Source organism: Sardina pilchardus, chromosome 24, assembly GCF_963854185.1.
Source record: "Sardina pilchardus chromosome 24, fSarPil1.1, whole genome shotgun sequence".
Classification (NCBI taxonomy): Eukaryota; Metazoa; Chordata; class Actinopteri; order Clupeiformes; family Clupeidae; genus Sardina; species Sardina pilchardus.
This window is the reverse complement of record NC_085017.1, coordinates 17,750,198-17,767,954: the sequence shown is the minus strand read 5'-3', so window position 1 is coordinate 17,767,954 and position 17,757 is coordinate 17,750,198. Positions and strand designations below refer to the sequence as shown.

Below are 17,757 nucleotides of genomic sequence, written 5' to 3'. Positions count from 1 at the left end.
CACTATTTTTTATTATTTTTTTGTTATGACTCATTCATCATTTGCAGACAGTTTGGAGTTGGTCATGTAGCCTATGCATGTACAAACAAGCTAACTTTATAAACAAATGACTTAGGGTAGCCTATGTAGCATACATATAAAAATAAAAATGGATAGATAGTAGGCCTATAGAAAAACACATACCCACACAATAATAAGTTTCAACTGAACACTTAACAAACATTAAACAAACGGCACAGATAGATTTGGTTGGGTTAGGTCTTTAATATTTTCAATATTCATTTTGTTTAGAAATATTGCACATGGTCAACATGCCTGTTTACGGGCTAACACTCTTTCTCATTCTAAAATTCCTTCTCCAAAGTAAGGACCATTTATTGGATACACAATCGTAAGGTGTACACGCATAGGTGTCAGTATGCATGTGTGTGTGTGCAAGCGCATGTTTGCAGACAGTAAGTATTAAGTGCCAAGATTCTTTAAATTTCTGTCTAATCATAGGGTCTGTATGACTCTCATTCACTCTCTCTCTTTCTCTCTTTCTCTCTCTCTCACTATCTCTTTCTCTCTCTCTCTCTTTCTCTCTCTCTCTTGCTCACGCTCCCTCACATACCTGTCAGTTTTACACACACATACAGTAACAGTCCTAAGAGTTGTGCCACTGAATTAGGCAAGTAAGAAGTGACAGCTTTTGAGTGAGGGAATATCAAGTTTGCTTGAATTCTTGTAGAAACGTTTACACACACACACACGCACCTCTATATTATACACATATAGAAATATATATATATATTTTTTCACACATTCAAGTGAATACTGAGAGACATAGGTATGACCCCTCAGCTGAACAAGACGAAAAAGAAAGTGCTATATTAATAGTTTGGATTTTTTTAGTTTGTTCTGTTGGATTACTTACTTTCTCAGAACTCAAATTATAGATGTTATTATACATCATTTTTTCTGTCTTTTTTATACATTTTCTTTTTTTTTTACGACAGCTCTTCAGACTGTACAGTGAATATCTATGGCACAATCCTGTCAATCGTATCAACCATATCCACTTCTACTGTCCTATTGCACCATTGAGATAAAGTGGCAGAGAAAGGGAGTAGGGGGGTTGGGGTTGGGAGGTGAAAGGGTTAGATCCTGAGAATACGCCCTGTAGCACTGTTCTAGAGTCAGAATTCCCTGGGGTTATCCTAATGTAATCCATCCTGAGCTACAAAACTTCACCTGACCCTGAAGCCAGGCTTTTGGGGTGAGAGTTGGGGGCAAGAAAGGGGGAATTAAGAACAAATCATAAGAGCAAGGAAAAAGGAGCTTCAGCAAGGAAAAAGAAAGGCAAGCATGGGTGGGTGGCTTCGGGGGAGGTATAGGATAGGGTGGGGTAAGGGGGGGAACGGAACTAAGATGTGGTTAAATTTAAATATCTATCAAAAACAATACTTTCCTGATTTCAAACGTGGCCACAGGGCCACTTATTGTGCAAACACCTGACTGAAACATTTTTATTTAAAAGAAACTAGCACCCCCATCCATAGCGTACACTACAAGGTAAGAGAGGCTGGGGTGGGAAGGAAAGCCTAACATGGAGGCTCGAAAAGGAGGTTTTTTTTGTTTAGGAGCGAGGAGTAGCACAAGTCTGCTTAGACAAAAAACGGGTGGTGAGTTGGTATGTACTTATGTTAGTCCGTGCTAAAAAGAGATAGGCCTACCACAGCCATCCAGGAAAAACGCGGACTGTTGTCACAGGTTAACCGGGTTCACCAGAACGACACAAGTGCTGACAACAAAGCACATACTACAGACAGATTAAGTGGGGTTGGGGGAAAAGCTTGGTGAGTTAGTCATTGTTTTTTGTCTATTCTTCTCTCTTTTTTGAAGATATACATACGTTCCTCTTCTGTGCCATTCTATCACTCGCTCTTAGTACATGTGTATGTGTGTGTGTGTGTGTGTGTGTGTGTGTGTATGCTTTTTGGCAGTCACCACAGCCTTGTCTTCTCTTCCTCCGCCTTTACCCGGCCGCTTGGTCAGTTGCAAGTCAGTAAGTCTTGATTAACCAAACTTGCGTTTGGTTCAGTTCGAATTGAAAGAAAACATGAAATCAAGGGATAGAAGAAGAAAAATAAAACTAGTTAACAGAACAGCTATTTCTGAACACCACAGGAAGAAGCAAACGCACACGCCAGCCATGATCTACTGCATCCATTCCTGCCGCTGTTGCTAGACGAGCCGCTGCTGCCTCCCTTTCTCTCATCAGAACACGGAAACCGGAACCACGGAACACGGGGGAAACCAAAGAGTTTTGGTTCTCACTTGAACCGGCACCGCTGCTACACGCCTGCCTGGGTCTGGGTGACTGGGTCCAACAGAGCCAGCCACCGTGGGCCCAGTTTCTGTCCATTTCAACAGTACAAAAAAACCCCTAAAAAGCAAGGAAAAAATCGGAAGAAAAAAAAAAACAAAAAACGAAAGAGACATTCTTATCCATTCAGTATAACAATCAGGCCAATGAGGAGAGCAAGAGCCGATGGCTTGGTTACGATGAGCAGAGGTCAGTCGAGGGGCTGGCACAGGCGCAGCATTCTAGGGCACTGGAACTGAGGTCTGGTGGCTGGACGCTTAGCCACCAATGCTGGATGTGTGGAGAAGGGGGTTGGGGGACTTGGGGGAGATAGAAGTGGCAAGTTGATGGTTGATGATTTGTTTTTCCGTGTGTGAGTGTGTGTGTGGCCATCGGTCTGCATGGTGCTCGAATTGCTCTGTCCCTCTCCTCACTGTACAAAGTAAGTGTGTGCCTGGTCATGCTCTTTACAAAAAGTTTTGTTTTTGTGCCTGTTGTGTGTGAGTGTGAGTGACCGACGGCAACGTTATAGATATAGATTTCATTCTTTCGTTTGTGTTTTGCGTTGTGTCCTTGCATAAATGTTTGTGAGTTTCCGTGGGTAATGTTTTCTGAGTGAGTCTATTTGTATAGACTGTATAGTCTGTTGTTTGCTTGTCTGTTTCTGTGTGTCTGTGTCTGTGTGTGTGTGTGTGTCTGTGTCTGTGTGTGTGCGTGTGTGTGTGTGTGTGTGTGTGTGTGTGTGTGTGTTTGCGTGTGTGTGTGTGTGTGTGCATGCTGATGTTCGGGTGTGTATTGGGTGTATGTGAGTGAGTGCATGCATGTGTGTGACTGTGTGTGGCTGTGGATGTGATTGTGTTATAAGAGACTGTGTGCCGCATATTTTCTGTGTCCCACAAACGAACGGAAAAAAAAGAAAAAATTGCCACAAAAAAGTGTTGTTGTATGTAAATATGTGGGAAAGTGTAGGATATATTCCTCCCTCCGTGTGTCTCTCATCTCCTCCACCTTCGCTATTAGTTGCTAATTGTTGTTGTGAGTCGTTCTTCATCTGGTCGAATCCTGCGACTCGCTCGTGTTGTTGGTTTCCTCGTGGCCACTCCCCCTTTCGTCAGACTCCGCCCCGCTTTCCTCTCGCAGTGGTGCGCTGGACGGGCCTGGGGTGGAGGCCGAGTCGGATCCTATCGCTGCCGTCAACCCCGGGCCGTCGGAGGCCCCAGGCGTGGCCGTCTGCATGATCTTCTGTCGCACCTCGCGGATCTTCAGCTGCAGGCAGACCTTGGTGGGGAAGATGTCCGAGTGGCTGGCCTGGAAGGCAGCCGTTGCCTGGGCTGAGAGGGCCGAGGAGAAGAGGGAGGTCAATACCAGATCGTCAATGACTACTCACTTCTCTTTACTAGTAACTTGTATGGTTTGCTTGGAATTAGGAATAGTTGAAGATTCTTACTGATTACCGGTAAATTGGTTAAATGGTTAAAAATATGATATTGCTTAATTTACGCTAATTTGTTTCACTATATAACTATATAACATAGCAGCTATTTTAAGATAATTAAATAAATCAAACACCATTTTGATGATAATTATGTTGAATTACTATGATACTTATTCCACTTCCAAATTAAAAAAAATATTATATTTTTCAACTGAACAGTGTTTTGCCAACTGTCAAGAGCACACAGACACAGAACAGACCACGTAGCCAGTGGCAGTATGACAGACATGATCGGTTACCTGAGGGGAAGAAGCCGTAGTCGTGGAAGAGTGTCATGACGAGAGCCCGCCGCTGGTCGAGGGTGCGGCGCAGGGAGGAGTATGGAGCACGCTCCCCCGGCTCCACCAACATGTCCTCCGATTCTCCTGAGGACACACAAACAGTTATCACCAAGGACCACCGCGTTAAAGAAGCGCTACTACCTGAGCCCTGTCAGACTGATAAACTCTTCCCCTCTGCCGTGCCTTTGAGTCATCTCAAGCCACAGAATTTTGCTGCTCTTTACTTACTTGTTATTTGTTATAGTAAGTTATTTGAAATACTGTGACATGTTGTTTGTATGTAGGATAAGTGTTACTGTATGTAGGACAGGTCTCATTGCACTAATTTTGAGTACATATTTATTTATTTATCATTCACTATGTTCACATTCACACCGAGACCTGAGTTCCTATTTCGTTCTTCTCATGCTCCCATGTTGTGTGTTGTGTGAATGGAAAACATCTATCTATGAAAAGTATCTATCTATCTATCTGTTATCAACACCATCAGTATGGTTGGTAACACTACAGTATACTAAGCACTACGTTGTGAGTTGTGTTACAGGTGTGTGTGTTCACCTGCTCTGTCGAAGGTGAAGATGTCCCCCTCACACTTGGCGGCGCTCTTGGGCGTGCTGGGCTCGGAGCTGCAGCTGGACAGCCGGCGACTCTTCCTCCTGGGAGAGCTGGGGTCATCGGCAGAGTCCAGATCTGAGAGGAGAGAAAGATGGCGAGGAAGAGGAGGAAGAGAGGAGGACGTGACACGACAGAAAGGAGGGAACGAGGGAGGGAGTTAAGATGAGAGGAAAGAAGGGTGGAACGAGAGAAAAGAGAGCCGGATGGAAAACCAGACGAAAAAGGATAAGTAGACATTCTTTTTGACTTCCTCTACAGAGAAGCTAAAACAGGTTTGATGACTCATACAAACAGTCAGGAAAGTAGCTACACCGCCGGCCTATGGAAAACAAAATGAATGTGGAATGAAAAATCCCTTCACTCGGGTCCACAGAGCTGCACAGAGAATGCAGCAGCTCGAAATCATCTAACTGCAGACTTCTAAATCACAGTAAACAACACAAAGCCTCTTGAAGCTGGAGGGGAAACACTTTGAAATTTGGCCACAAGCAGATGTTCTTGCCAAACACAGCCCATGCCAAGTATGTTATGGAAACCCCCAAAGCAACCCCAGAAAATCAAAAGCTGTGTCTGGCTGAATAACACTCCATTTTGGACAGTTGACGAAAGGAAATTAGCACATTAGCAGGGGTGGAAGGGATGAGGAAGACGTTCCATGACTGGAAGTGATAATAGCGGCGATAAAATCATTCTCTGCCACTAAAAACTTGGGAGACCTCATGTTCATATTTCCAGCAATTATGCGGTCTTCGTGGGCAGTTGAGATGAACATTTAACAGCTTCTCCAACATAACAACGGCCCCCCACCCCCAACACACACACACACTAGAAAATAAATCAATAAAACTACATAATACTTCTAGTTCTACAGCAAACTCTCCCTTTTCTACAAGTGTCAGAGTGACATCCACAGCTGCATTGTAATGTGCTACACTGAAAATTCACTGTCTTCTTGATCAAAAGTGGCCACATATACCCACAGAAGGGGGCACCATATGGGATCCCCTTCTCTCCCCCAGCCCTCCTCCTCCGCCTCTTTCTTAGCTCTCTATGTATTCCCTCCATCCTTCCCTCCCTTCGTCTTACCGGTGGAGTTCCTCCTCTTCTTGCGGTAGCTCCCCAGGATGGCTCGAGGTGAGGTGGCCAGACTCTGCAGCGTCGGAGAAGGAAGCACCTCCTCGGGCCGGAACTCCGGCAGCTCGGCCAGACGCTCCTCGAAGTACGACCCCGACATCACCCTATCACAGAAGAGATCCCCACGTTAAAGGCAATCACAGAGCTCCTCCGGAGTGCTTCTCTAAGGAGTCATTGGGTTGTGATTATTAGTGGTCATTAGTGGTCACTCACTTGTCGACAGGCTCAAAGGTCCTCTTGAGTGGCGGAGGGCGGGACTTGGCCTTCTTGACAGTGGGGTTGTCCCTGTCATTCTGAGGAGGCGGAGGAGGAGGCTCCAGTCCTGATGGAGGAGGCGCAGGGGAGTTGGACTCCTTACGCCTCACCTACGTGGAGGGAGAGCAGCAGAGGGAGGGTGACAGGAGACATGACAGAGAGAAGAGAAAGACACAAAAATCGGTTTAAAACAAATACATTCACTTCCACACGACACTATTGCCACAGATGGATTTACAGTAATTTCCTGTGTATTAGCTGTATTGTGTATCAGCCGCAGGAAAGTGTTCTATGCAAGTTAAAAGAAACAAAACCGTATCAATACCATGTCAAATGCCCTTGTGTATTAGCCTCATAGCTGAAAAATGTTGCAAAATCAATGTGTAAGCCGTGGCCAATAGTTGGGAAATTACGGTAGATGGCAAGAGAGAGAGAGAGAGAGAGGGAGGAAGAGAGTTGCATTCACTGAACTCAGACCTGTGTCCTCACCTCTTTGCCATGGTCCTCCCTCCCGCTCTCTTCATTGCTGTGGCCCTTGGGGGCCCTCTCGGACCCCTGTCCTTCAGCCACTTGGTCGCGCCATGACACTCCGCCTTCCTCCATCCTCCGCTCTCTTTCTGCCTCGCTCTGATTGGCTGCATCCTGAGCCATGACCTGCATGCTGCCATGGCGACCTGCAGGGACATCATTAATGTGAGGTGGCATTCTCTAAAGAGCAGCAGGAGCCATTTTGAACGAACATGGTCATGGAAAAGAGTCAGCGATATATACACAACTACATCTTGATGCCAAAGGCAGTACTTTTAGATAAGACACACTTTTAAGTAACGCAGCATTAGCTTTATCTATTGACTAGGACATAATTATGCTCCTCAGGTAGAAGCACATCTACACAAATTTCTCATTCACTACACTTAGAAATGTGCACAATGCCACAGAATTGACATGCAGTATTGGCTATACTTCTAGAGATGTGGTGTGTGCCTTCAGCTATTAGAGGGGCATGGCACTCCTTTATATTAAAGTTTCCTTCTCCAATAATGACTGCTGCTAACTCTTCATACAGTGCTCATAACGAATGTGAGCTTACTGAACCTCAAAATAAAGCAATACCTGAGCTCTGTAAAGGCATTGTGATATGAAGAGCTGGTGTTTACCTGTGGGGGTGGGATGCCGAGCTGGGCTGCCTGTTTGTGCTGTTGTGGCGGCGTGTCCTGGGGTTTCCGCCTGTGCTTCTCCGTCTGCGTGCTTCTCCAGGGCGCTCTGCCTCTCCATCTCCATGGCGACGGGCGACGAGCCCACCTGTCCGTCGGCGTGCGGCTGCGCCTTCACGGGCTCCGACAGCTGGGCCACCGGCGCAGGTGCGGCCATCCCCATCTGCAGGCCGGAGGAGGGGGAGTCTGGGCCGGAGGAGGAAGGGGCGAGGGTCATGTTCGGGGGTACCGTTGCCACAGAAACCATCCCAGTCGCTAGGGTGACGCTGGGTGCGGGGTAGATGGCTGTGAGCACTTGGCGCGGCGCTCCATTGGCCACGGCGGGCTGTGACGAACAGTTGGGGGGAGGAGCCGGCGCCAAGAGGGGCGGTTGTCCTGATGGAGAGAAAAGGAAGGAGAAAGAGAAGACTGATAAATACAAATCTATTATTAACGTGCACCATCCGTCTCTAATAGAGACTTGGCTTTCATAACTCACTATGCTACAGTATCAGTTTACCCTTAAGTTCACATTGGCCGGGTTTTTCAGATTCGTTAAGAAGCTCTTAAGTGCTAAGAACTTCTTAGGAACGCTCTAAGAACGTTCTAAGAATGCTCCTGAGAAGTTCTTAGCATTTAAGAGCTTCTTAAAGAATCTGGGAAACCCGGCCAATGACGTTGGGTCATTGGCTTCTCCTCACCTGCTCCGATTGGCTGGACCAGAGCCTGGCCCGCGGGGGCTATGGCAGTGAACCCCAGGGTTGCCAGGGACGACGGCAGGAACGCCGGACCTGAGGGAGGCGGGAGCTGCTGCGGGGTGGAGACGGTCGCCGTAGAGACCAGTGGCATAGGGGCGACCACGCCTGTGGTGGACTGCACATAAGTGATCCTGAAAAGGTAAAAAAAACAAACAAACACAACATTCAGGTGCTGTTTTTCTGGAACAATTCAAGAACCATTCCAAGCAGAATTCTATATTTTTTTGTGCAATTGTTTCAATGTTGTTTTGTTGTTTCAAAATATAACAATGTAGGGCACTACACTCTTAAATGTATCAGTGCAATAATGCAATGCTGATCTGATGATTAGATAAAGATATGAGACTAGTCTCTGAAGTTTGAAGGAGGACATACCACCAGTTCTGGGTATATGGTGATAAGCTGCACAATATACAAGTATTTTGTTAGACTTCTCCTCGATTTCACCTGACCATCCTCCTTAATGTTGTTTGACTTCAATCATGACTTTCAAGTCCCTGAAGTTGCTCGACTCCAACACAAATCCTCTAGCAGGGAGGACTTGAAGAGCCATTTGTTATTACCCAGGAGAGAAGCCATGACAAATGGCTCTGCTTTGTGACTGTAGCTCCATGAGCGAGTCTCCTGACAAGGCTTCTCCCTCATTGATAAAAATGCTCCCTGACTGACTGGTGACAGGACCGGAGATGACAGGAGCTTTAACAGGGAGGCCTGCTCGGCTAAGGCTGTCCCCTCCACTGAGGGCCAAATGTTTACTGAAAATTCACTTTGGGGAACAGGCCAACAAGGACTTGCTTGAGCACAGTAAGCCATACACATTTATGTGCAGATTAGAACAACATACAAACACACAGAGTAGCACACACACAAACACAGTCGTGTACATTTACATAAGTCGAGATTAGAAAACACACACACATACACACACTTAAACACATCATTGTTTAAATGTATGTAGAGCCTTGTTTTTAAAACCACTGTGCCGTGAGAGATTGTTAGATGTGAAAATTATCTCATTTTGGTCTAATAAAGTTGTGTCAAAGAATTTATAATAACACTGCTCGCCTTGAGGATACACAATTAGTTGCACTGTTGGTGGTATGCAGCCAATGTAATGTAAAAAAATAATCTTCTAAGGCCAATTGTTGATTTGCAGACAAAAACAATTCCATCTCAAACAAAACTCCATGTTGAGCAACATTGACCTGTCCCTGATCTCAATACCCTTGAAACGGGATATTTTGGTCCTCGGACAATGTGCGTTTCTTTTTAACTTTTTATAACGCATGGCTAACTTTTCAAAACTAAACAAAAAGAGTTATTTTATTTCTGGGCATCTTAACACATTGCTCTGTGTATCCAAAGCTATATATAATTTTGCGCCATTTAATTTCACTTAAAGGGTCTTGCATACCGCCGATTAAAAGGGACCTTAAAAGGGATTTATTGGAGACTCAGATATAATAAGAAGCTCTAGGCTCTGGAGCGTTTCATTTTTGATATGCTGGTGTGCCATTGGGATATTTTCAGAGTCAAAAATCCGTCATGGCAACAAAAAAGGTTGGAAAACCCTGATGTAGAGATTAGAAAACACACACACCGACGTACTGTATACACACTCTCCAACACACAGTCACTCACACATACAGTACACACACACACACACACAGATAAACAACCTTGTGGGAGGAGGAGTAAGCAGAACAGTCTGTGGGGGAGCGGAGCCCGAAGCCATAACAGTCGCTGTTCCCATGGAGACAGGGAAGGAATTCCCAGGGTGCACTGCTGCTGACGGGTGAACGTTGGTCTGGACCACAGGCATGGGAGCAATCTGAATGATCTGAACAGGAAGAGACTCATGAGTCACAATTTGTGGCCAAGGCTTCACACGAAAACACACACCCACCAGGGACATTTCACCTAAACTGTCTCTCTGTTTCGACAAGGGGGCTAAATCTAGAAAAGGAAAAATGGAGGTGCGCTTCCTGAAAGCGTTCTGTGCGGCTGGAGAGCTTCTCACGTACCTTACTTCCTGGTTGAGCACCATTTTGAACAGGAAGTGGTGGGGCGACCAGAGAGATGGGCTGCGGAGGCGTGGAGCCCGTTCTCACTGTCGCCATGGGAACCAGCATCTTGCTCTGCAATACTGGGGACTGTGCTTGAACTGGATAAAAAAAAAAACAAGACGAGAGATTGAGAGAGGGAGATGACAATGGTACTACGAGCCATGTATGTGTGACTGACTGTAACGTTAGAGTGTTGGTTTATCATTTGAGGGTTAAGGTTGACCAATGGCATGCCTGTCATGCTTAAATTCATATGAAGACAGCTAAATATGATCAATTTTCATCGGAATCTTTTTTTTTTCCGTTCAATTGTTTGTCCATATCAAGCCAATCACATCTTCCGTCTCACCTCCTCCTCCTCCAGGGCTGAGCCCGCCCATTGCAGAAACTGAGGCATATCTTATCCCTGGTCCTGCCCCCGAATGCACACCATTGGCCAAGGACATGTGGGTGGGCGGAGCTGTGGGCAGCGTGAGGACGCTGCCGAGCTGATGCGGGGAGGGACTCTTGGGGTTGGCGCTGGGCAGGGTGGGCAGGATGTACTGCACCTGAGTGACCGACTTGCCTACCCCGCCGCCGGGGGAGGTGAGCGAGGAGGCGGGGAGGAAGAGGGGGAGGGTGCCGCCGTTGGCGTGGGTAGGGGGGCTAGCGACGGGCGGGCAGGGGAGGGTCTGGGGTTGGGTGAGGAGCTGGACAGTGGGGTGGCTGGGGAAGGCCCCTCCCAGCAACAAGCTGGTGACCACACCGCCACCGCCACCCTGCGGTATGGGAGAGGACGAGGGGAAGTACCCACCCCCGGTGGCTATGGTGGCACCTCCTCCTCCTCCTCCTCCGCCTCCTCCTCCTCCGGCGGCGGCGATCAGCAGCTTGGTCTTCTTGTCGGCGGGCAGGTCGCCGCCGCTGGGCTTGCTGGCGATGGGCACCGGGGTGCTGGCCATGGGGCGCACCACGCTGGTCACCACGGTGGACGCCATCCGCACCGGCCCCAGCACCTGGGTCACGCCGTTCCCGGGGTGGTGAGTCGGACCGGAGGACGACAGGGAGTGAGCCGAAGGCTGGGACGCCCCCCCTCCTCCTCCTCCTCCACCTCCTCCTCCTCCTGGTCCTTCTCCACCTTCCTCCTCTTTCACCTCCTTGATTCTGCCGCTGGCGTCCAGTCCTCCCGCCATGTTGGTCATCCTCTCTTGGCTGTGGCCGCCGCCTCGGCCTCGGCTGCCCGCACCCTTGGATGGGTCACTGCCAGGGGAGAAGGAGCGCGACGGACGGACAACAGGCTGAAAAGCTCGCTGTGGAAAAAAGAAAGAGAGGAAGAGAGAAAGAGAGAGAGAGAGAGAGAGGGAGAGAGAGAGAAAGAGAGAGAGAAGGAGAGATGGTCAGCGACGATTCCTTTCATGAGCTGAGAAACACACAACATATGCCGGAGGTCATCATTGGCAGGTATTGATGCATCGGCTTGTTTAGATCATGCAGCTGTTGCATCTCACAGATTTCACATCTCACTGTGTTTGTGCTTGTGCGGGTGGTGTGTGTGTGTGCGTGTGTGTGTGTGTGTGTGTGTGTGTGTGTGTGTGTGTGTGTGTGTGTGTGTGTGTGTGTGTGTGTGTGTGTGTGTGTGTGTGTGTGTGTGTGTGCCAAATATTGTTCTGTATCAGCAATCATAGGCAGTCTGCATGTTTGGAGAAGGCGATGCCACCTCTATCCTTAATATACATAGCCTATTCATTTATTTATTCATTCATGTGGTTGTGACTATCAGCATAATGTTTGTATTCTCTAGTGAGACATAACAGGCTCTTTGTCATTATTTGGATGCTGTGTTGTTTTAATCAGTATTGGTCATTCCAAATAAAATAATCAAATGTGTGTGTGTGTGGTGTGTGTGTGTGTGTGTGTGTGTGTGTGTGTGTGAGTGAGTGTTTGTGTGTGTGTGCGTGTGTGTGCATGTGTGTGTGTGTTTGTGTGTATATGTGTGTGTGTGTGTGTGTGTGTGTGTGTGTGTGTAAGACAGCCACCTTGCCGTCGGCCTCATCTGCAGACGCGTTCTCCTCATCACTGTCTGTCACCCTCTCCTTGCACTTCAGGTCTATCGAGCCCTCGGGGAAGGAGTCATCTGCAATCAAGGACAAAAAAGACACCAAGAACGTCAGCCAATCGGATGACCCCCAAGAGCACGCGGCGGCCAATCAGAGGACACAGAGAGCGCGCCTGAGCCAATCCGGAACACAGATGGCCGGGAGCGGAGATACGAGCCAAAGACGGGCCAGACGTGCACCGGGCCACTTCACTGACCCCCGCGCCGTGCGAATGAAAAGCGGGAATGACAGAGTGGTTATTATTGGCCCGAGCTCGGAGAGCTCTCCCTTTCTTTTCGCAGGCTCCGGCCAGACGCGAGGATGAATCGATAGCTCATCATATCCGGAGGGAGACAGAGACAGAGAGAGAGAGAGAGAGAGAGAGAGAGAGAGAGAGAGAAAAGACACGGGATTGAGTTAAAATCAATCTGCCCTACAAATGGTGCCCAGGGTCTGTCGTGGCAACACTTCAAACAGCCTTTGGCATCTTTAACCGAAATACTAATGGAGGGGGAGAGAGAGAGAGAGAATGGAAAAAAAATGACGAACCTTGTCGAACGAGATCATGTTCCGTGGACACTGCATTTTTTTTTTATTCACTGACACTCAAGTACAAGGGTGTGATAACACTGGCAAGGCTGGCATCACTGGGCTTTTCAGCGGACACAGACCATACTGAATACAGGACACTGAGAGAGACAAGGTCAATATGACGTGGAATAAAACTGAACTACCGCCCTAGACCGCGGCACACGGGGTGTAACTAACTAGCGTAATAAACAAGGCCAGTATTACGTCATAGAGTAAAGCTGAACTAGTGTACGTACGAGACAAGGGCTATGTGTCATTCGATAAGGAAGCTATAACCAAAAACGCTTGCTGCTCTGATACGCTTTCCTTTAATGTAAAATACCATACATAGTATGAGAGCAATGTAAATAGCACACCCACACACACAGGTGGCTTCATGGGAAACCACAAGTCTCGCTTTGCATGTTCCCAAGCACTACATAAAGGACCCTTTTACAAACTATGAAAGCCGTCCGCCACTCTGTTTATCCAACCGCCCTGATCTCAAGCATGCAAACCAATTAACTTTTCATGTCGTCCAAAACGTTTCTGAAAGGCAAGGACAAAGAGAAGGACATATTCTAAAGGCTCTATGGAACAACATGTGATCATGTTCACTGCTATCCCCTATGGGTTTCCATGTTCCTACTACACCTCGGACCTTCTCCACAACATGTGAGCACAATTCACACAAATTACAAGACTATATTTTATATAAAGTATGTTATATATATGTTATCCAAGTCATATTGCTTGCCTGGTTCTAGTCTAGCAACCGATAGTTCATAACCGTTTCCCTCAGACAAGAAAAATATCAGGGCAATCAGCGACTAGGGGGGAAGACGAAACCGAAACTTATTGTGATAAACAAGCAGCAACACCTGCAAAAGGTCAAGAAATGCAGTTGCAGAAATGTATTTACAGCAAAGGTACACCCACATCCAGTACACTGTTTCCTGACTGTTGGTGCTGTTTATTGTTTGTAAATGTAGGCGAAGTAGGAGGTAACTTTCGGAGTCTCTGATTGGTGAGGCTGGACCAATGATTTCAAAATGAGTGCCCGTTGCGATGCAAGTGCTGCAAACGTTTCCCAATCGAGAGTTCCCAGACTCTATTCACGTGGTGAATGAGTCTGGATATTCACAGGCTAGTCATGCACCCCTGTGACCTCTAAACTCAAAAGTGCACTCAGACAGAAGGCTGATAGAGATGTGTTTTCTCAGTTGCTAAGATACTGGTTACAGTGGGCTGGAGCGGTACACACACATACTTCACAAGAACTAATAATAATCAAAATCATAAAATACGAAAACATTACACACACTGAGAAGTATCTAGCAAGTATGTTATTGGGCACTGGCTTTTGGAGAGAAGAGGAACACCGAAATAGAGAAATGAAACAAATCGGTGAGCCACCAGCTACCAAAGTGCGTAACTATCACAAACTTATCTCCGCTCAATATCCTACACTGAACAAACACGAGTTCTATGTGTCAATTAAGCAGCAGTATCAGCTCATAAAAGTCAATTTACATTATCACTGTTCGCATGTGACTGAGACAAATCTGTTTGTATCTGCCGTCGAGTCGTCCCTTTCTGGTCAGACTCACCTATGACGTCATCGTCACCCTCCTCGCAGATGACCATGCGCTCCTCGTCGCTGGTCACGTCCTCGCTGGCCCCTCGCTGCAGTCCAGACGAGGCGGACGGCCGCGGGCGAAACCCGCTTCCTCCTTCCTGACACATCTGAGAGAGAGAGAGAGAAAGGGACAGAAAGAGGGAGAGAGGGAGAAGAGAGAAGGAGAGAGGGAGAAGAGAGAGGGAGATTTAATGGTATGGGACAGAAATAACCATTGTAAGGGAGATGATGGATAGGCACAGACAAGGTGTTGGTGATGGGGAAGAAAGAGAGAGATGGTGCGAAAGGCATGGAGGGAGAGGGAGAGGGAAAGAGAGAGAGATAGAGAGAGAGATAGAGGGTGATGGATAGAAAGATGGAGGAGGAGCAGGAGAGAGAGAGAAGGAGAGTTAATAATAGAGCAAGCCAAAAGAGAGAAGGGGACAGATAGCAGGGATGAGGAAATGAGTGGATGACAGGAAAAGAGAGAAAATACAGAAAAAGAGAGAGAGAGGGAAGTGAATGAAAGACAGAGACAGAATAGAAAAGTGTCCAGGACTGGAAGGACCAGGCGACTAGGCGACTAGGCGACAAAGGACAGGACAAATGGGAGGATCCTATCGCACCTTCTCCAGGTCTCTATCCTGATCCCTCCTCTCCAGGCTGTGCACGGCACTCTGGGAGAAAGCGCGGGGCCGAGGGTGCTGTCCTCCCAGTGGCCCCAAACGCCGCTCCGACCCGGGGGGCCAGCTGGACACTGGTCCCTTCTGGTCCCCTCCTTGAGCGTGGGCCTCTGCGAATGGTGAGGACAGGGGAGCTTGTGACCATGCAAAGGCCATTGATATAAAGGACAAACACACACACACACTCACACACACACAGGGGGAACACATGCACTGCACTCTCAAAGGTACGTAAATCAATACAAACTCACAGTAAACCATTATTTATCATATATTACACATGCATGTCAATTAGTACTGAACACCCAAAGAAAAATACTTTTTGAGAATCCACAGACAAAGTCTGACAAAGTCGTTACTGTGTTCTTGAGAGACTGGGCCCTATTTTGGACTGTGAAAACGGCTAGCTGAAACAGCAGCACAAAACAAACAGATGGTGCCGAGAGCCAGGCAAAGGTGTGGGGAAAGGCGCTAAGTGGGCCGAGGACTGCTGACAGAGCATTTCATTCAAGCTGGACAAATTGGACTACCTCTTCATAGACCTTCAAGTCTTTCAAGGGGTTTAAAAGTTTTAACACAAACACTTAGTTCTTTTTTTAAAAAAGCCTGCCAGGATACGTGCTCAAAGACATCAAGGACAGATTAACTCCAAACAGGGTCGCTCCTGTTTCTTTGCTAATACAGATATATATGCACTTATGCAGGCATAAAGGCCTTCTCTTCCAATAAAGGGAACGCAATATTTTATGCCAAGAAGACAAATCAGATGACGCAAGCAACTGTTCCCAGTCAGAGAAGAATACACTGTCATGGCTAAACCCAACACCAACGCCTCTGCAGAAATTTCACTGTATCACACCGGAGCTTAAGACAATCCTGCCTGAGCCAACTAAGCATCCTTCCTCCAGCTATTCTCAGCAACAAAATAGGCACTACATTGTGTGTCGTGGTGAAGGTGTCAGTGACGGAGACAGGTGTGCCCACTCACCTGCGCTCTCAGAGGCGCTGCGCTCCCGAGGGTCTTTGGCCCCAGGGGTCCCGCGGCCCTCAGAAAGAGACTTCCGGCGGTCTTTATTACACCACTTCCAGTCTGGGTGCGCTCTGAAGTGGGCCTCCTTCACCTGAGAGAGAGGGAGAGAGAGAGATAGAGAGAGAGAGAGAGATGGAGAGATGGAGAGAGAGAGATAAGGTTATTGAGAGGAAAAGATTGAACACAATGGGAGAGTAGAAAGGAAAGGAAAAGGTAGTACGATTATAGTTGATTGTCAGCCTTGTGTCCCTTGAGTGAGACAAGTGTCAAAGACAAATGAAATGTGTTTCCACAATGAGTGTGTGGTGTGTGTGTGTGTGTGTGTGAGAGAGAGAGAGAGTGTGTGTGTGTGTGTGTGAGAGAGAGTGTGTGTGTGTGTGTGTGTGTGTGAGAGAGAGAGAGATTGAGTGTGTGTGTGTGTGTACCTGGAAAGCGAGGTCGTGGTACTTCTGCTTCTCCTTGGGCCCCAGCGCGTACCACCACTCTCCAGGATCTTGCTGACGGTGCGGTTGTCCTGGTTGGGGTGCCTCTGGTGCACCAGCGCCCGGTGGCGCTTGCTGAAGATCATGAAGGCATTCATGGGCCGTCGGATGTGGTCTTTTTCCCTCTGTATGGGCAAGTGTGTGTGTGTGTGTGTGTGTGTGTGTGTGTATGTATATGTGTGTGTGTGTGTGTGTGTGTGAGGGAGGGAGAGAGAGAAAGAGAGAGAGAGATTTGTTAGAGAAACAAGGTCATGATGTGCCTCATTTGCAAACAAGTTGAGTCAAATTCCGAGTTGTCTGAAAACACGGAGAGAAGCAGGTGAGCCAGAAGCACTTGTCTGACTAGTGACATTTAACTGTTTCTATCACTTCATAACATGGACCTCATCCTGTATCAACCGTTAGACACCCTATCCACTGAGCTACATGTTATGGGTAGTAGCTTCTTAACAGGTACACCTTTTGTGTGCTTGAGAGAGAGACGTTCACTGCAGGGATTTTTCAGATTCTCTCAACAGTGTTTAGCTCCGCCCACAGGTCATAGCAAAGGTGTGAAGACAAAACCAGAGACTGTGGTAAGACACTCCAAGGCCATGCAGTCCCTTTCTGACTTGCATAAATGCTATTTCTCTCTTCTTCATAGCTTACACTGTATAGTCTATGATGTTATCACAATGTATTGTATCCTCTATAACAATAACAACAATACTACCTGCTTTGGCGTTACAGGGTTGTTTAGATTCAGGCGACAAGAAGTGTAAAATGAAAAGAGGGAGAGGAGGGGGAGAGAGAGGGGGCAGGAGACGACAAACACACTCACCTTCTTGTCTCCATCTTTGGGGAGGGCGCTGAGGGACTGTGTGCGCCTCTTGGCTGGGACTGTGGAAGGGGCCGGGTCCTGGGACACTCCTGGTAGGAACCTGCACGTACAGGAGGGAAGGGAACACACTCAACTCAGCTGAACTCAGATCAGTGTGCTGACTCCTTAGCTTTGGGCTTTGAGGCTGTACCTGAACAGAACATGCTAATATAACAGCTTTGCATTTGGACTCATAGAAAAATGTCCACTATGGGGAGATAATTAGTCTGCTGCCTCAATGCACTATGCAGAAACCATACTACTCTGCAAAACATGTTTTTGTCTACCAAGCCCTCCTG

At 47.5% G+C, this 17,757-nt stretch overlaps 1 protein-coding gene across 1 annotated transcript in view; it reads right to left on the bottom strand.

Annotated features, from left to right (window-relative positions):
* Positions 1 to 106: 106 nt before the first annotated feature.
* The window catches only part of cica (capicua transcriptional repressor a), a 27,952-nt gene continuing 10,301 nt past the window's right edge, over positions 107 to 17,757 (bottom strand). The window contains 18 exon segments of the mRNA XM_062529341.1: positions 107 to 3,678; positions 4,082 to 4,207; positions 4,682 to 4,813; positions 5,825 to 5,976; positions 6,086 to 6,237; positions 6,617 to 6,801; positions 7,285 to 7,716; positions 8,022 to 8,209; positions 9,758 to 9,918; positions 10,103 to 10,242; positions 10,494 to 11,430; positions 12,157 to 12,254; positions 14,397 to 14,532; positions 15,031 to 15,197; positions 16,076 to 16,208; positions 16,543 to 16,607; positions 16,610 to 16,724; positions 17,420 to 17,519. Coding sequence (XP_062385325.1) covers positions 3,395 to 3,678; positions 4,082 to 4,207; positions 4,682 to 4,813; positions 5,825 to 5,976; positions 6,086 to 6,237; positions 6,617 to 6,801; positions 7,285 to 7,716; positions 8,022 to 8,209; positions 9,758 to 9,918; positions 10,103 to 10,242; positions 10,494 to 11,430; positions 12,157 to 12,254; positions 14,397 to 14,532; positions 15,031 to 15,197; positions 16,076 to 16,208; positions 16,543 to 16,607; positions 16,610 to 16,724; positions 17,420 to 17,519 — 3,703 coding nt within the window. The 3' untranslated portion in view covers positions 107 to 3,394.